The 20,589-nt window shown below is 35.3% G+C and overlaps 1 protein-coding gene across 1 annotated transcript in view; it reads right to left on the reverse strand.

Moving 5' to 3' along the window:
• LOC101267114 (mannosyl-oligosaccharide glucosidase GCS1) overlaps window positions 1–3,807 on the reverse strand; it is a 37,022-nt gene extending 33,215 nt beyond the window's left edge. Inside the window, exons 1-2 of the mRNA XM_004239157.4 lie at window positions 3,332–3,807; window positions 3,172–3,245 (exon numbers count right to left, since the gene is read on the reverse strand). Coding sequence (XP_004239205.2) covers window positions 3,172–3,245; window positions 3,332–3,616 — 359 coding nt within the window. The 5' untranslated portion in view covers window positions 3,617–3,807. The remainder of the gene's footprint in view (window positions 1–3,171; window positions 3,246–3,331) is intronic.
• Between the last annotated feature and the right edge of the window lie 16,782 nt (window positions 3,808–20,589).

Here is a 20,589-nt window from a genome sequence, read left to right on the forward strand (position 1 = left end):
GTAACAGATTCAGATACAACTAAAGGAACCATAATCAATAACTACCAAAATCTATACAGAGAAACACTTACTTCCTAATTTATCCTTCTCATTAATTATAGTCATTTCCCAGTTATTTGTTCAAGGCATAGTATTTATTATATTTAAAGGGTGACATAGCAAAATCACCCTTTTATTTATAGTTTCTTAAAAAGTGTGCAAAGTCAATAGTGGACAAGTATTTTTGGACAAAGGGACTATAAAAATTTATCAAAATTTTGGAACTGGTAACTTTTCTATCTATAAATATTACACATCAAAAATTAAGAAAAAAATTTCTCATTGTCATTCAACAATCAAAAATTTAATTTCAGCCAGAAAAGGATTGGTATTCCTCCCCTTGTTCTTCTTCTCCCCCGTCACAATTCACCAAGCATATCAACCTTCATTAGTTTCTCCTTTCTTTTTAGACTTCCTTTCTCCTCCTTTATGCTTCATAGATTTTTAATGGAGTTGTCTCTTTCCACTACTCATAGAATCATATCTAGGATTTATGTTCAAACCCATAAGCATTTACTCTAAATGTCTTGCATGCTTTCCCCATTTCGAATTGCTCCATTTTGATGTCTCAATTACTATAGGACTTTGAATTTGATCGTCAGAATCACATAAGGGAAGAAAGAGACAATCACTTTAATTGTAACGACGATTCAGAATCTGAGTCAGCAACTGAAGGAGTGGTGGTAGAGACTGACCTTGGCACACAAAAAGAGTAATTCCTTCACTCAGCTTCATCATCAACTACTAGATCATGGATCGAGTGTAGTATATGTGCAGGCTTCATCTAAATGTTCTATAGAGGCTGAGGAGGGATGGATGAATTAGAAGTAAGACTTTTTTGCCATAAAAACTTGCTAGCCTTGCTTGGTTTGGCTACTTTTTAACTTCTGCTTTCCCTCTTATAACATTGGACTCTTTAAAATAATAGGGCCAATCTATGTTTTTTGTTCCAAAAGGTTCATTAGCATCATTTTAATCTTGGCGTTGTTTGTCACTCACGTGGTCCACCACTACATCAACCATGTCTATTACTGACTGCAACTAGCATTTTGGGACTCAAGGTAGCTACTCATATAACCATCGACTTTGCTCCATTATGATGAAGGAATAGTGTCATCTGCGATCAAGACACAATACTTTAAGTCTCCTATTTCCCCCTCACTCCTAAAGGAGGATCTAAGAGAGAAACTTTGACGCATAAACAAGCCCAAACTAGATTCGATTGTTCTTTTGTTTCAACATCCAATGCAACAAAACCACCAAAAATATCTTCAATGGATTTGCAATTACCTTCAGACCAAGCATGAAGAAGAAGACCTAGTAGGCTTTTACCCATACATGTCCTGAGTTCACCTTGTTCATTTGTGTGATGGACACCGGCAACCATCAACCCAATGAAAGTCTTCTCCTATTTCAAAATCATTTGTTTTCTTCAACCCTCGTAGCTTCTTGTTTTGGCGGATGATAGAGGAAGAATTGGTTATGGGAAAGATGTGTTACTCTAATGCTGGATGTAATTTGCCATCTTTTAGTTAAGTCGGCTTTGAATCACATTCAATCTAGGAAATGTTACCAGTTCCAAGAAAAAAATCACTTCCGATTTTAGGATACATGGAATGGATCGATAAAGGTGTCACTCAAGCAGTTTGAGATTTCAGGAAATATGAAATGTTTCTACAGTTGGTTTAATTTTGACCATATTTTTTTATAACTGCAGTGTTCGGGTCAACTTGTGCGAACCTCAACTAATTCCACAGGACCTCCCACCAGCAATAGATACGAGATAACATTGTCCATTAAGGCTAGAACAATTACAAAGAAATCACCTAGAGTTTTTGTTTTTACTAGGATTTGAATTTGAGCCCTCATGGTGATCAATCCCACTTTATTAACCACTAGGCTACACCCTTGGGTGCAATTTTGATCATATTATTCACCACTTTTGCAACATTTACCCCATTTTCCAACCAAACTTGTTCAACTGCAACATTTGTACATGAAAACTCTGGTGTGGTGCGACAAAGAAGGTGCAAGGTTTGCCTAGGAACTAAAGAATTCTCCTAGCAGTATCCCTCCATCCTATATTCTATCCATTTTTTGGTAGAGGCTTCCCGTATCCTATGCATGATTCTATCCTTACAAAAGGACCATAGCAATTGAAATTCAAGTACATGCTATATGAAAAGTTTCATCAATTTTCAGTCATCTTCAAAATGACGACTCTTTTCAATTAGCAAAAAAAACATCCATTAACATTCTCACTAATATCTAAAAGCTCTAAAGATTTTTCTCACTCTAAGAAGAACAATCTTTTTTTGCCATAATGGAACAGAAGTTAACTAAAAAAATCATTGAAGATAGTCATCAAAAAGAAATTAAAAAAATATCCATGTTTCCCAAGAAAAAGAATGGTTTGCTATCTCTTGATGTTGATTGATGCCCAAATACTATTGTGATGAAAGGACATAATTATTTTCCTTATCAGAGAAAGGCACAATTTTTGTTATTATAGATTGTGATACATCGGTAACAACATTATTTACATCACAAACCAAGACTCATGAAGACAAACCTGACTCATGGACAATTTAAAATTAAAAGATAAAGGGAGAAGAAAGAACCATCTAAAAACATAAAACTTTCTTTAAGCCCTAATCCTTACCTTGTCGCTTAAGATACAACAACTACTACTACCATGTCACAATCTCAAACTAGTTGGATCAACTCTACCAATCCTCAACATCCATTTTCTACAAGGAAGAATTCATTCCAAATACTATTGTGAGCATTCATATATATTAACTAATTTTGTACTCCGTCAACCTAAAGCAAGACTTATGAAACTTCGCAGGTGTGCACCTCTACTTACATTCTACTACTTTCAGTTATAGGCAAAAGACTTATGACACTTCCCATGTGTGCACCTCTACGTACATTCTACTACTTTTACTTATAGGCAAAAGACACCAAATGATACAACCCAAACTTATATGAAATAAAAAAAATTCTACCAATGAGAAATATACTGATTCAAATAATATATGATTTATGTTGTAGGAGAAAAGGAAAACCCATACACAAGAAGTATACCAAGAGGTAGAAAATGAAACCATGTGAGCAGAATATACTTACCTTGCGCGAACTCCAAAATAAACCTGAGGCCTGTAAGTACCCCAATACAAGCTCTCTCTATGCTCTCCTTGAAACTGCAGGGGAAAAAAAAGAATCATCAAAATGAAAAGAGAAAATCTGTAAATGGAAAAGAAATCAATTGTTTGTGAGTTAAATTTACCATTGGAAGATCCATTAGTTTTGGAGCTGGAAGTGGAGTGATAACTCTTGGTTTTTGAGGTTTCTCCATGGGATTAATGAGTGTACAAATGAAAAGAAGTGCGATCGCGAAGGCAATAATTCCAAATCCTATAAGGAATTTGAGGTTGACGCTGAAAATGCGAATTAAGCTGTTATTTCTAGTTTTATCCTTCCGTAGAATACGATTAGGATTACGGATTTGGGGATTTTCAGTGGAAGATTTCGAAGCTCTGCTCCGAGTACTTCCCCGTGAAGTTCCCGCCATTGTTGATCGTGTCTTTCCAGTTTCGCCGTCTGTCGGAGCTTTACGGATACTGGAACTGAAGTGAAATGACTGAGGAAGAGGACGTTGAGTTTTTCAGATACGAATTTGGGCTTTGACTCTGTAGTCAACCTTTCGGCCCATAAAAGCAAAATCTGAATTTTTTTTGACAAATAATCACTTTTAGGTAGATAGTTAGAAGGAAAACTTTCATATATAGCAAACATAAAACTCATATTATATGTTATTGCAAAGTTTGCATAATTGCATTTCATAGTAAATATATAAATGTATAATTCGCTATACATATATAATTAAATCGAATTGTATAAAACGAAGTGCATTAAACGAGAAAGAGAAAGAGAAAGAGACTTGGGCAGAAAATTGTATAAAACGAAGTGTATAAAACAAATTGTATAATTATAAGTGTATAGAACAATTTTATATAATTTGAATTTGTATAAATGAGAAAGAGAAAGGCATAAGAGACTTGGGCAGAGAATATACAATTGAATCGAATCGTATAAAACGAAAAAGATAGAAGTTATATACAATTTGAATTTGTATAAAACGAGAAAGAGAGAAAGGCAGAAGAAATTGGGCAAGGGAGTATTTTTATTGTATAATTATAAGTGTATAGGACGAAAATATATGTATTTGCATGTTTATATACAATTTTCTCTCGTTTTATACAAAAAGAAACACAATTTACACATTTCGCTTCTGTTTGTATAAGCGAGAGAGGCGAGATGACGAGCGAGATAGGGAGAGTGGCAAGCGAGAACTGGAAGAGGGGAGAGAGAAGAAACAAAAATATATGTATTTATACAATTTCCTCTGCTTTATACAAATAGAAATAGATTTTATACACTTGTGTTTGTATAAAAAGTGAGAGGAAGAGAGCGAGAGATGGAGCGAAAGGGGGGAGTGGAGAGCGAGAGTTTGAGGGAGAGAGGTGGCTGGCAAACAGTTTGCTACAGGACACAGTTAAATCAAATGGTGGTTATAGCAATTAATTTGATTTATTAGTTTGTCATTATATACAATTTTCCCTAGTTAGAATTATATAAGTATAGTATTGGTTACGTGAGTTTCTAAATTGCAAATCAAACGTCGTATTAATTTTAGGGGAAACGTGTATAAGCAAATATATATACTAGTTAATTAGTTAACATAACTATAGTTTGTTTAAGTTACAATGCACGATCTACTTTTAGTAATAATTATATGGCTCAGATTTTTAGTTTTGTATAATTAGCACGTTTGAATAATTAAAATTTGTACAATATTTACACTTTTGAAGTTTTTCATTGTATAAATTCGTTAATTCGAGTTTAAACTGAATTATACAAATGTACCCGTGAATTCTACAATCCTGCAAATTATACGAATGGTGTAGCTTAAACTCTAATTGCAGCCCGTAAATATGCAAACTATAGTTATGGATCATACCTAAGTTTATTGTAGTGGTTATTTGCGAAAGTTTCGGAAAGGAAAAATTACATTGAAAAGCAAACATATATTAATTAATTACTTAAAATAGCTACAACTTATCTTATTTACCATTTGCCACCTATTTTTTGTCATAATTATGGTTGTCAGTTTGTATAAGTGTGCCTCTTTATACCATTTCAGGTAGTACGGAATCTCTCTATATATTCTTCCACTAAACTTTTTTTCACCGTAAATCACTAAATATAAAACTATTTCAAAATTTCAATCTCTTTCTCTAAATTCGTCCCTAGATTCTTGAGGTAACTGTTTTGACGGTTTCGGTCTTATTCTAGTATCTAATATTTGTATATAACTGCGATTTTTTGTGTCTTTTCTATTTTTTCATTTGATACAACCAAAATCATGAATGAAGAAACACAATCTAGGAGAATCACTAGAGATATACAACCAAATCAACAAATTTTGGATGATTTTTCATTCTTTTCTTTAGGTTTAACTCAGGATTTTCAAGAAACTTCAGGATCAATTGCTTAATCTCGAGTTAATCAACAAGAAGTTATGTCGAAATTCTGTAATACCTCATTGAAGATGCCCAAAGCATGTTGCTAATTCAAAAATAAAGAACAAAAAAATGGATAAACATAAAGAAGACAAATCAGTTGATGTTTTGATTTCAAAGAAGAAGCGTAAAGCAAAAGAAATTGCATCAACAAGTAGCAAAGAAGATATCCAAATTGATTCAATTGAATAATTACATTTGGAAGAATTGGGGTAATTTGTATAATATATACGATAAATGTTTGAAGTTCAAATCAAGAATTGTATCCATATCTATAAATGTTTGTATATCCCTATCTGTATATACAAATAGATATTGTATATTTTGACATTTGTTGTCATTTTTTGAAATTTGTGTTGTATACTTGTTTTCAATTGTATAATTCATATTTGTGTATATATGTGTATGTGTACGTAACATCTCGTATTCTAGACAAACTAAAATTAAGCTAAGAAAAGCAAGGAGAATTAAATTTGGAAAAAAATGGGAAAATCTTGAAAAATTCTAGATTTCAAAAGTGAGTTTTGGGCATTTTTAAACGACCATAACTTCAATCTCAGGAGGATTTTGGGTGAGTTCTTTATATGGATGGAAATTTTGTTAAAAGATTTTCCCAACGACGCCAACTTTGCAAATTTTTGAGGTCGTATGAGTGAGATATGACCTTCGAAAGATGGGCTGTTGAGCAGGGAAAGTTCCAAAATCGGATTTAGTAAGGGTGTTTTGGTCTTTTCCTTAAATCAATTAATTATTTTGTTTTGGAGTAATATGTTGGGGTCTAAGCTGATCCCATTCAATTTACGCACTTAGAAAAATAAACAAGGGTTTTGAAAGCATGAAGAAAAGAGGAGAAGGAAGAAGAAGACGCGAAAACACCAAGTTTAGCTTCGTGGATTTTCGTTGGGGGTGATCCCTAACAAGGTATGTGGGCTCTTTATGTTGGGTTACTTCACCCACACACCAATTTCATTCTTATCATTTAAGTTCATGAATTAACTCATGTTAGTGGTTGGAATCTTGAAAGAAAGTTTGGCATTTTTGTTGATTGGATTGTTGTTGATCGTTGTTAGTTGTAATCCATGTTTTAGGACTTTTTCGTGTCTAAATCATTGGGTAATAAGTTAATTATGGATCCTAAGTGTTTAAGGTTAGATCCATGGGAGTTTGGGAAGTTTTAGAGATGAAAAACGAAGAAGAAAGTCGGAAAACCCATTGGGGGGGTGATGGGGTGCCGCGCCTCTAAAGCCCCTCAGGACAGAGTTTGTCCGTCAGGCTCTGGTGCGCCGCTCCTGAGACCAGCCACTTTCCTTCAAGCTATGGATCTCTGCGCCTCTCAGAGCTCCAGGACTCCCTAGAGACCCCGCTCTTTTTCTATCTTTTTGTACTAGTTTGTAAGTGATGTACCCCTCATTCCTAGTTGTTTCCAACACTCTAAGGTACATCTAAACATCGTGAAATCATCCATAAACATGATATCCTGATCCTTGAATTCATAATTCAATTCAAAAAAAGTAACATCAAAGCCAAAGAAGTTAAAAGCCAAGTCTAGAAGTTAAGAAGCAAGGCAAGGTAAAGTTTTCTGAAGTCTTTCACAAATGTTTTCACTTTGTTTTAAAGAATTAAAGTTCAAGTTAAGTACAGAGTTTGAGTTCATTTCTCAAAAGCTATAAGGGAACTAAGTATCCCCTAAGAGTTAAAGTTTCAATTTAAGTCAAGTAAAGAGTTGAGTTCATATCTCAAAAGCTATAAGGGAACTAAGTATTCACTAAGAGTTAAAGTTTCAAGTTAAGTAAAAAGCAAAATTTGAGTTCAATTCTCAAAAATATATAAGGGAACTAAGTATTCCCTAATGTTTTACAAATGTTTCACATTTGAGTAAATAGGGGAACTAGAAGTTCCAAAAGAGTTTTGAACTAAAAGGGGAACATTGATTTCCAAAAAGGAGCTTTTTAAAGCTAATGAGTTCAGTAAATTATCTCAACCCAAAAAAAGGAAGTTTTATTAAAAGTATGAGCTAAAGTACTTTTTAGGAGTATTATTGAGCACCGATATGGAGATGAGAGTTCATATTAACTCAAGTCTCCATGTAAACCATGTAGCCAACATGGGAATTGACGTGTCATACTTTTTAGATGATCACGTAAGGAGAGCTAGTGGATCCACTAAGTTGAGTACGGTTCCATACCAATGGCAAGGTGTAGGATGATCCTCTTGCAATGTGAGGTAAGAAGTTGTATCATCACTTAGGCTCATATTGATGGTTGTCAGTTAGAGAAACTCCCACAGAGGCGATATTACTTTCTTATATAAGTAAAGTTGAGTTTGTTATTGCATTTCCTTTAACGAACTAAGTTGTATGTGATTTAAACTGCTATATATGTATATCATTTGAGTTAAGTATACTCTGAGTTGAGAAGAGCCAAGGTAAACTCATCTAATACCTTCAAGCTTAAGTGGTTATTTAGCTCTCCAACTCGCATACTCATACATTCAATGTACTGATGTCAGTTGGCCTGCATCATTTCATGATGCAGACGCATGACCCAAGATCAGCACGCAGCGCTTCTGTAACACCCTAAAACAAACTAAGGTGAAGTAGAGATTCGTGATTGTTTATTGAGTTAATTTTTAATAAAATGAGTTAAATTAGTGTTCTTAGGTAGTGTGTGAAGTTTGGAGGTCAATCGTCCAAGAACGTCCATGACATTTGGAAGGTGTGTCTTAGAAAGTGTTCATGCATCTTGATGTGTTTGAGTGAGTTTTACGTGTTTGTTTTGTTTGAAATTGGTATAGGATGTTCCTAATACCTAGAAGACTATGTTTAGGGGTTTAACGTCCGGGTACGACCCCACCTAGGACCTACGAGGGGCCCTAGAGAAGGGCCCAAGACTTAGCTTAGAATTGCGTGGTAATGTCCACCAACGGAACCAGTCGATGGCCACTTGACCAATCGATGGCTCATCGACTTGGTCCATCGATTGGACATGCAGGTCTGCATGTTTTAAGGGTTGCATACCCAACCAATGAACCCTCACCAATGGGGCGTCCTTTGACACACGGTCTGTTGGTTGGGAGTCGTTAATGCTGGATGTGAAAAGCTATCATTTTCTGTTTTGGCTTGGGGTGTTTGGTAAATTCACACCAAGCCTTTTATAAACCTACGGTGATAGTTTTAGGTTTGTTTAGGTATATTAAAGTATTTCTAACCCTATGACCTAATTTTAGACCTCATTTCCTAAAACCCGAAATCCCTCTCTCTTAAAAGACTCTCTCAAACTCTGTAGAAGCTAGAAGTCAAGAAGGAGCTAGGAAGGCTGTTGGTAGTCGAGTTCTTTATCAAAATTAGTGGGTTTTATTCTACTTGAGATATGGTATTCATCCTTGAACCCTCTTCCATTCAAGGAGTTATTTCCAAAAGATTTTCAAAAAGTGTTACCAAACTCTATATTCTTCTAGTTTTGATTATAAGCATGGGTCTTCATGTAAAAGTGTTTTAATGATTCAAATATGTTTCTTTTATTGTTAATTGATAATTTTAATGTCAAAATCCTGATGAACTCATGTTTATGTATATTTCCAACTTTTGGCTTAAGAAAAGGGTTAAATGAACATGATTGTGTAGTGTTTAAGCTTTAGTTCCCTTATGTTGTTATTATGGTTTAGCTACTGCCCTAAGGGCCATATTATTATGATTGAAGAATTGATTATAGGTGGTGAAATCTTGGTTAAATGGTATATCTCTTATCATGAAATGCTCTTGAGTAGTATGGTCCATCTTCTTGGTGGCGGTGTTCACTTATTGTATTTGGTCATGTTTGGTATGTATTGTGAGTATGATTTTGAAGGCCTAGTGTGTGAAATGAAGTGATAATGATGAGGTTCATGTTGATATGCATTATGAATCTTGAATTGTATGTTTTGCATAGATTATGCCTAAATGAAGTAAGCATATATGTTGAGCATGTTAAAGTGTGTAATGTGAATGAAGGTTTAAGCATATATAGAAGTTAAATGTAAATGAAATGATGCTTATGTGTGAGGTGTGCTCACATGTACTTACACACACACTTAAATGAATGAATGAATCTAAGTTAAGTAAAAATGGGAGTTTTCGGGTGAACACTCTTCATGAGTTGAGATGAAGTGTTTAGTAGCAATCTCATTGCATCCTAAGAGCTTTCTAAGATAGGTCGGAGGATGAATACCCTTCGTGAGTTGAGATATCGTGTTCACTAGTTATCCTTGACCTACATGATAAAATGTGGAGAATCTGTGGGGAATTATGCTTAGCACCGAGAGGATATCAAGAAGGGGTGATTACACTTCGTTAGTTGAGATGTTTTATTCCAATGTACCTCTTTATATGAGTACTCCTCGTTAGTAGAGAATGAGTTACTTAGTAGCAATCTCCTTATCCCTTAACTATTCACCCACATAGGTGTAGCTATTAAGAAAGCCATGTAAAAGCTAAGAAAATGGCCTTACTCTAGGCAAGTGAGGATCCCTCATTCGATAGCGGTTAATATAGGAATTCCAAATCTATCTGTCATGGTCTATGTCGGTTAAGTTAACCTAACAAAAGTAATTAAAGTGATAAGTCTTCTAAAAGAATGTACTACTTAGGGTAGGAAGTGGAATGAGATGTTATTTATCCATAGTCACTAGGTAGGCATTCTGAAAGGGGAGTCTTGGTGAGTCTTATACGAATTAAATGAACTAAGTCTCCTAAAAGAACGTACTACTTAGGGAAGGTGGTCGTATGGGACGCTATCTATTCATTGCACTATTAGACCTTCCGAAAGGGGAGTCCTGGTGCTAAGCCTTCTAAAAGAGTGTATTACTTAGGGTAGGTTGTGGAATGGGACGCCATCTACCCATTGCACTAAGTAGGAATTCCGAAAGGGAAGTCTTGGTGTGTTGCTTGAGTTGTTCTTCGAATGTCTTGTCATTGAGTGGGGGCTTGTTCTCTCGAGGTGAGTAAGCCATAAAGGGGTAGTCATGAGGATCACTTTGGTGTCTATTGAAGGAGGTGTATGTGCATTTTTTTCATGTCTCACCTTGGTGAGTCTTAGGGTAACCTTAGATAGAGAATCTCCTAAGGAAATGAGTTCATTTTCTCTTTGCTTAGCCTTGAAAGTTCACTATTTTAAAATAAGGATAGTTCACTGTAATGTTAAAAAGAGCTCATTGTAATTTCGAAAAGCTTACTGTAAAATGGTCCCTTTTGGTTAAAATTATGTAATCTTTGTCTAAGTGTTAAATGGTGATTCTTATGTTGTTTTATTTCAATATCTTGAGTGTTTTACTTAATTGGCATGAAAATATGTTTTTACTAAAATGTCCATTTTTGCATGTTTTTGCATATGCCACACTTAGTACATTATTTGTACTAACCCCATACTTTTCTATACTATAAGTATAGGTTTTGGAAGCAAGGTTGAAGTTTAGAAGACAAGCTTGGGAAAGGTTTTCTCAAGACAAAGTATGTCCTCACATATCCGAGGGCATAGTCCTTTTCTTAGTTTCTTTAGTTAAAGACTTATTATGTATTTCTTTCAATGTAAAGGGTTGTGTCCTTAAGATATTTTGTCGTGTCTTTGAGTTGGCTTGTGACGATGAGATTCTCTAAGTATTTATGAAAGAATTCCTTTTTATATTAAATGTCATGAAAAGTTTTAATTCCGCACTACTTTTCATGTCTTATGTAATGAACTATAGTTAAAGGGCTTGTACAAGACCCCAAAGGGAGAAGTAGGCCTTGTCCCAATCCAAGGGTTCTCCCTAACTTTTAGGGGTACTTGTGCGTCGTGACAGCTTCGTTGATCCAGATTGATCTTCAGAGTTTGTGGTGAGCCTCATTGCATTCAGGAGGACATCCTTTTCATTTCTATATTAGCTTAGTTTTTAGGATGTTTTGGGGTCTGTCCCGACATCCCTCTCTAGATAGTTTAGAGGCTTCATAGACTATAGTATTTCAGTTTGGAGTTGTTTTCAGTTATTAAGACTCAAGTGTCATTTATTTCTTTTTTTATGTTTTACTCGTGTCAAAGTTGAGATTCCACTGATTTAAGTAGTCAGGTTAAGGGTTCGCTTGAGGGCCAGCAATGGTCTTCAAGTGTCGGTCCCAATCAGAGGGTAGGCTCGGTGCGTGACAATATATATAGAAAAAATTAAATGAAAAGGCAAACATATATTGATTAATTACTTAAAATAGCTACAATTTATCTTATTTACCATTCGCCACCTATTTTTTTAATCATAATTACGCTTGTCAGTTTGTATAAGTGCGCCTCTTTATACCATTTCATGCGCCACTGATTCTCTCTACATATTCTTCCTTGTACCTTTTTTTTCACCTTAAATCACTAATTATAAATCTATTTCAAAATTTCAATCTCTCCCTCTCAATTCGTCCCTAGATTTTTTAGGTAACTATTTTAGCGATTATAGTCTTGTTCTATTGTTTTGTATTTGTATATGATTGCGACATCTTGTGTCTCTTCAATTTATTCGTTTGATACAACCAAAATCATGAATGAAGAAACTCCTTCTAGGAGAATCACTAGAGGTATAAAACCGAATCAACAAATTTCGAATGATTTTTCATTCTTTTCTTTGAGTTTAATTTAGGATTTTCAAGAAATTTCAGAATCCATTTCTAAATTTTGAGATAATCAACAAGAGGTTATATCAAAGTCCCGTAATACCTCATTGAAGATTCTTGAAGTCATGCATGTTGCTAATTCAAAAAGAAAGAACAAAAAAATGGATGAACATACAAAAGACAAATCAGTTGATGTTTTGATTTAAAAAAAGAAGCGTAAAACAAAAGAAATTGCACCAACAAGTAACAAAGAAGATACCTAAATTGATTCAATTGAACAATTACATTTGAAAGAATTGGGGTAATTTGTATACTATGTACGACAAATGTTTGAAGTTTAAATCAAGAATTGTATCCATATCTATAAATGTTTGTATATCCCTATCTATATATACAAATTGATATTGTATATTTGATAGTTGTTCTCATTATTTTGAAATTTGTGTTTAATACTTGTTTTCAAATTTTATAATTCACAATTGTATGATATATATAGGAAAACTTACATGAAAAGGCAAACATATATTCATTAATTACTTAAGATAGCTACAATTTATCTTATTTACAATTCGCCACTTATTTTTGGTCATTATTACGCTTGTCAGTTTGTATAAGTGCGCCTCTTTATACCATTTCATGTACTACTGATTCTCTCTACCTATTCTTCCTTTTAACTTTTTTTTTCTCACCGTAAATCACTAATTATAATTCTATTTCAGAATTTCAATCTCTCCCTCTCAATTCGTCCCTAGATTTTTCAGGTAACTTTTTTAGCGGTTATAACCTTATTCTAGTGTTTTGTATTTGTATATAATTGTGATTTTTTGTGCCCTTTCAATTTTTTTCGTTTGATACAACCAAAATCATGGATGAAGAAACACATTCTAGGAGAATCACTATACGGTATATCTGAATCAACAAATTTCGAATGATTGTTCATTCTTTTCTTTAGGTTTAACTCATGATTTTCAAGAAATTTCAGGATTCATTTCTAAATCTCGAGTTAATCAACAAGAGGTTACATCAAAGTCCCGTAATACCCCATTCAAAATGTCTCAAGTCATGCGTGTTGCAAATTCAAAAAGAAAGAACAATAAAGTGGATGAACATAAAGAAGACATATCAATTGATGTTTTGATTACAATGAAAGAAATCACATCAACAAGTAAAAAAGATGATGTCCAAATTGATTCAACTGAACAACTACATTTTAAAGAATTTAGGTAATTTGTATAATTATAATTTAATAAATGGTTGAAGTTTATATCTAAAATTATATCCATATCTAGAAATATTTGTATATCCCTACCTGTATATACATATTGAAATTGTATATATTGATAGTTGTTGTCATTACTTCGAAACGTGCGTTCTATTCTTATTTTTAAATTGTATAAATTTTTTTGTTTCACAATTGTATAGTATATATGTAAATGTGTTACATTTGAATAATATATAGGGAAAATTACATAGAAAAATAAGCATATATTAATTAATTACTTAAAATAGGTACAATTTATCTTATTTATCATTAGCCACCTATTTTTTTTGGTCACAATTATGCTTGTCAATTTGTATAAGTGTTCCTCTTTATTCCATTTCAGGCGCTACTGATTCTCTTTACATATTCCTCCTTCTAAATTTCTTCACCTTAAATCCCTAAGTATAGATCTATTTCAAAATTTCAATCTCTCTCTCTTAATTTTCCCTAGATTTTTTACGTAATTGTTTTGGCGGTTTCAGTCATATTCTAGTATTTTATATTTGTATATGACAACAAATTTTTGTTATTTTTCAATTTTTTCTTCTGATACAATCAAAAATATGGATGAAGAAATACCTCCTGATACAACAAATTTGGATGATTTTTCATTTTTTTTCTTTGGCTTTAACTCAGGATTTCCAAGGAATTTCAATATCCATTGCTAAATCTCGAGTTAATCAACAAAAGGTTATATTGAATTCCTGTAACACCCCATTGAAGATGTCCAAAGTCATGCATGCTTCAAATTAAAAAAGAAAGAATAAAAAAGTGAATGAACATAAAGAAGACACATCATTTGATGTTTTGATTTCACAGAAGAAGCGTAAAGCAAAAAAATTGCATCAACAAGTAACAAAGAGATGCCCAAATCAATTTAACTGAACAACTACATTTTGAAAGGATTGAGGTAATTTGTATAATATATAATTGAATAAATATTTGAAGTTGGGATCTAAAATTGTATCCATATCTATAAATGTTTGTATATTTCTATTTGTACGTACAAATTGAAATTGTATATTTTGATAGTTGTTTTCATTATTTTAAAATATGTGTTGTATATTTATTTTAAAATTGTATAATCCTTTTGTTTTACAATTGTATAGTATATATGTACATGTTTAAACAATTGTATAATATATAATTGTGTAGATGTTTAAAATTATATCTAAATTTATGTCCACATTTGTAACTGTTTGTATATATTTGTACATGTATATACAAATCAAAATCGTATATTTCAATAGTGTTATCATTATTTTGTAATTTATGTTGTATATTTGTTTATCAAACTGCATAAATTTTTTTATTTTCCAGTTATACTCATATTTGTATAACTCCGTATTTGTATATATTTCAGCAAAAGCAGAGTTCTTAGTGATGAAAATGGTATTTCATTAGGTTCATTTGCTCCTGATTTAATGCGGAGAAAATACACGATACTATTGTGAAATTATGGCATGCTCAAAATTCGTTGAGGCGATTAGTGATAGTGAGACACTAGACAAGCCACTCAGATCTCATGTTGATCTCGATAGTATTGAACATATCACAATTCTTAGTTTCATTGTATGTTTTTTTTTATTTTTGTTTCGAATTTCATAGTAGCACTAGTACTTTTTTAATATTTCAGTTTGACGAGAACAACATTTTATAGGATTTATTATTTTTTTTAATAAATTATGTTTTGTGTTTCCATTTGATGATGTTTCATATATTATACAATTTTTTTTGTGAATATAAATTGATATATACTAATTTTGTACAAATAAATAGTTTGACAGATTATAAAATAATTTTTGAAAATTTATAATAATTAATTAAGAAATTATTATACAAATGAAATCATTACTATAGAATACAAGCTGACCATAAATGTTCGTCAGTTTATATGTCATATGCAATTATATAGTTAAATTAAAGTATATAGTGGACTCAGTATTTCTGCAAATGTTACCTGTTGATTTATGAATTCATCAAAATTAATTATACAAAATTATCCAAAAATATCATATGCTATATAAGCTGAACTTTCACAATGCTCAATGTTTAATATAACACATATCAAAACTAGTTATACAAAAGAGTACTTGTTAAATTTAGTTATAGATTTAGGATTACCTTTACAGTCTAATACCGAATGAAATATATTGAAGCATTTTAAAACTAAATTGAAATACCAACCACGATTATGTATCAAATACAAATAAGATAATATTAAAATGCAAAAGTGAGACAATATTAAATGGATAAAATCACCATACACGATTCAAATGAAATCTTTTCTAACTTCCCTTTGCTGATTATTACAAGAATGTAACGACCTGTTTAGTCGTTTTGAGTAGCAGACTTTAATTCTGGAAAAACTGGCAGAAGCGACGGACCCCACGACGGACCGTCATGGGAACGACGGACCGTCGGAGGGTCTCGTTTCAAAACAATTAGAAAATCTGAAATTGGGTACTGAAAATCGACTCTCTGAACTTCGCAACGGAGTGGCAGGACGGACCGTCACAGGCCATTCACCCAAAATCAAGTTTCTGAACTATGCGACGGACAGCAGGACGGACCGTCGCAGGCACGACGGCCCGTCACAGCTTGCGCAATCCCAGTTGGAGTCGGATTTCTGGTTAAGTTTTAAGGGACGTTTTTGACTATTCTTACCTTAATTATAAAGTTCGTGGGTTTATATTAATAACTCAAATTCTTGGGGGTTAAAAGAGGTAACCCTAAGTTAATTAGTGGGGTATTATTGCCATCTTTTATTATTAATTATATACTAATTAGGGTAAAAGAAAGAGGGTTTGAATAAGAAAATAGAAAGAACAAGAAGGGAGAGAGAGAAACGATCGAGAAGAAGAGGAAAACACCAAGCTTTGAGGATTAACTTGCTTGATTTCAATTCTTCGGTGGAGGTAGGTTATGGTTATTTCATGCTATTCGTAGTAAACTCTTAATAGTAAATGATATGTGTTAGTAGTATTGTAAACCCTTCTATATGCTTAATTGTATGCTTGCATGAATGATGTGATTATGTAATTATGAATAAATAAGCATGATGAAGCTATTGAATCCCAAATCTTGAAAAGAAACCCTAATCTACTTTGATAATGATGATGCCTTGGTATGAAAGAAGGCTTGATGAATGAAAGTAGTGAGATTAGGGGATCGGGTGCCACGTTCCGGTACCAGGATAGAATATGGATCGGGTGTCACGTTCCAACACCAGGATAGAATATGGATCGGGTGCCACGTTCCGGTACCAGGATAGAATATGGATCGGGTGTCACGTTCCGACACCAGGATAGAATATATATGGATCGGGTGCCACGTTCCGGTACTAGGATAGTATATGAGGATCGGAGTGTCACGTTCCGACACCAGGATAGAATATGGATCGGGTGCCACGTTCCGGTACAAGGATAGTATATTGAGGAGCGGAGTGTCACGTACCGAATCGAGGGGAATAAAGATAATGAATCTTGAAATATGATAATATATCCAATCTAATGAACTAAATTCCCAAATGAGTATGATGAGGAGCTGTGAGTCCTCATTGATGTGCTTGGTGTTGTAACCAAGAGTTATGGTAACTATAAATGCTGCATGTTAAGGATATTAGTTGATTTTATGATATTGCTTAATACATACTGTTCCCTATTTTGAGTTGGCCGATGATATATACTCAGTACCCGTGGTTTGTACTGACCCTACTTTTATGTTTTTCTTCTTGTTATTTGTGGAGTGCAGCAAACGTGCCGTCATCTTCGACTCAACAGTAACTCAAGCCAGTCTTCGTCACACCGGATCTTCAGGGTGAGCTAACGCTTCTAGCATGGACTGGATCTTCTCCTTCATGTCTTGATGCCTTGAACCCCCGGCATGGACTAGCTTCTTATGTATTTTTAGCTTTTAGGATACTCTTAGTTTAGTCATTTGATCGTAGATGTTCTTGTGATGATGACTTCCAGGTTTTGGGAATAATAGATGTTGAATATTGATAGTTATTGAATTGGTTTTTATTAATGAGTTTAAGTCTTCCGCATTACTTTCTGTTGTTATTACATTGAAGTGTTAAGGTTTAGATTTGTTGGTTCGCTCACATAGGAGGGTAAGTGTGGGTGCCAGTCGCGATCCGATTTGGGTCGTGACAAACTTGGTATCAGAGCATTAGGTTCGTTGGTCTCATCACACAAGAACAGGTCTAGTAGAGTCTTAAGGAACGGTAGGGGGACACCTTTACTTTTCCTTGAGAGGCTATAAGACTTTAGGAAAGTTTCACTCTTTCATTCTTTCTTTCGTGCTACTACTTGAGTCCAATTGGTATCTAGGCGATACGAATTGGTATCTGACCATCTTCACTCTCTTTCACAGATGGTTAGAACTAGAGCAACGACTACGTCAACACCAACACCGGCCAGACAAGAAACAACTGAGCCAGCCACTGGGGCTGTGGCTCGAGGAAGAACAGCGGCAAGGGGCCGTGGTAGAGGTCGTGGGAGGACGTCCTCTAGGGGAAGAGGACGAGCACCTAGCCCATCTGATACTAGGGCAGTGACTCCTCCACCGACTGAGGAAGTAATAAGAGAAGGGGAGGATGGGGAAACTGAACAAGTGCAAAATGAGGAAATGCCACCCCAACCTACCCCAGAGATGATCAATCAGGTTCTGGCTTATCTTAGCGGGTTATCTGATCAAGGTCAGGCACCTCCAGTGTTTTCTGCGCCAACACCTCCGGTTTCAGAAGTACAACATGCGGCTACTATGGCTCCCCGCATGGATGTTCCATTGGACATAGGCACATTTCCACGTCTGACTACTGGGCCTATAATGACAAATGATCAGCATGAACTTTTCAGTAAGTTCTTGAAATTGAAACCTCCGGTCTTCAAGGGTGCTGAATCGGAGGATGCTTATAATTTTCTGGTTGACTGTCACGAGCTACTACACAAGATGGGTATAGTAGAACGGTTTGGTGTGGAGTTTGTGACTTATCAGTTTCAAGGGAACGCCAAAATGTGGTGGCGGTCACATATTGAGTGTCAACCAATAGAGGCACCACCTATGACTTGGGCCTCGTTCTCTAGCTTGTTTATGGAGAAGTATATCCCTCGGACTTTGAGGGATAGGAAAAGGGATGAGTTTTTGAGCCTAGAGCAAGGTAGGATGTCAGTTAATGCTTACGAGGCTAGGTTTCGCGCACTATCCAGATATGCCACTCAACTTTGTTTCAGTCCACAAGAGAGGATTCGCCGGTTTGTGAAGGGGTTGAGATCAGAGTTGCGGATTTCGGCCTTACAGATAGCGGCAACGGCAAAATCCTTCAAAGAAGTGGTAGACTTTGTGATAGAAGTGGAAGGAGTGAAGCCAGACGACTTCACCACAACATCGACATCAAAAAGGTTTCGAAGGGGGGTGAGTTTAATGGTTCCCACTCTAGAGGACAGAGTTCCGGAGGTTACTCAGTTCGACCCATTCAGTCTTCACTACAGACTGTAGTTGGGGGTCCACCTCCGATCGGTCAACACTTCTCTGAGAGACCTATGCATGAACCCAGAGAGTGCTATGGATGTGGGGAGATTGGACATATTAAGAGGTATTGTCCAAAACAGAGTTATAGACCTCCAAATGTTAGAGGTAGAGGTGGTCATGGCAGAGGCCGTTATTCTGGAGGACGTGGTGGTCGAGGTAATGGTGGTCACCAGAACGGCCGAGGTGATGGGCAACCTGGAGCCACTACATCACAACATGGTAGGGGCAACGGACAGACGAACGATAGGGCCCATTGTTACGCTTTCCCTGGGCGGTCTGAAGCGTAGGCATCTGATGCTGTCATCACAGGTAATCTTCTGGTTTGTGATAGCATGGCTTCTGTATTGTTTGATCCTGGATCCACGTTTTCTTATGTATCTTCCTCATTTTCTAATGGTCTAAATTTACATTGTGAATTACTTGATATGCCTATTCGTGTTTCTACTCCGGTGGGTGAGTCTGTGGTAGTTGATAAGGTATATAGGTCTTGTTTGGTGAACTTTGTGGGGAGAAACACTTATGTAGATTTGGTTATCTTAGAAATGGATGATTTTGATGTGATTCTGGGTATGACTTGGCTTTCTTCGCAATTTGCGATTTTGGATTGTAATGCTAAAACGGTGACGTTAGCCAAGCCTGGGACAGATCCGTTAGTGTGGGAGGGTGACTACACTTCCAATCCGGTGCGTATCATCTCCTTTCTTCGTGCTAAAAAAATGGTTAGTAAAGGGTGTTTAGCTTTCTTGGCACATCTCAAGGATGACACTACCCAAGTGTCTTTGATTGAGTCGGTTTCAGTAGTCCGTGAGTTTCTGGATGTATTCCCTGCAGATCTTCCTGGTATGCCACCAGATAGGGATATTGACTTCTGTATCGATCTCGAACCGGGCACACGCCCCATTTCTATACCCCCTTATAGAATGGCTCCCGCAGAGTTAAGAGAGTTAAAGGCACAACTTCAAGAGTTATTGAACAAAGGCTTTATTAGACCAAGTGCATCTCCTTGGGGTGCTCCGGTTTTGTTTGTAAAGAAGAAGGATGGGAGTTTTCGAATGTGTATAGACTACAGACAACTAAACAAGGTAACCATAAAGAACAAGTATCCTCTTCCCCGCATTGATGACTTGTTCGATCAGTTACAAGGTGCTTGTGTCTTCTCTAAGATTGACTTGAGATCCGGTTATCATCAATTGAAAATACGGGCAACGGATGTGCCAAAGACTGCTTTTCGAACGAGGTATGGGCATTACAAATTTGTAGTGATGTCTTTTGGTCTTACGAATGCCCTTGCTGCGTTCATGAGCTTGATGAACGGGATTTTTAAGCCATATTTGGACCTCTTCATGATCGTATTTATTGATGATATATTGGTATACTCAAAGAGCAAGAAGGAACATGAAGAGCATTTGAGAATGGTATTGGAAATGTTGAGGGAGAAAAAGCTTTATGCCAAGTTCTCTAAGTGTGAGTTTTGGCTAGATGCAGTGTCCTTCTTGGGGCACGTGGTTTCTAAAGAAGGAGTGATGGTGGATCCTTCTAAGATTGAGACAGTAAAGAATTGG

Source organism: Solanum lycopersicum, chromosome 5, assembly GCF_036512215.1.
Source record: "Solanum lycopersicum chromosome 5, SLM_r2.1".
NCBI lineage: Eukaryota > Viridiplantae > Streptophyta > Magnoliopsida > Solanales > Solanaceae > Solanum > Solanum lycopersicum.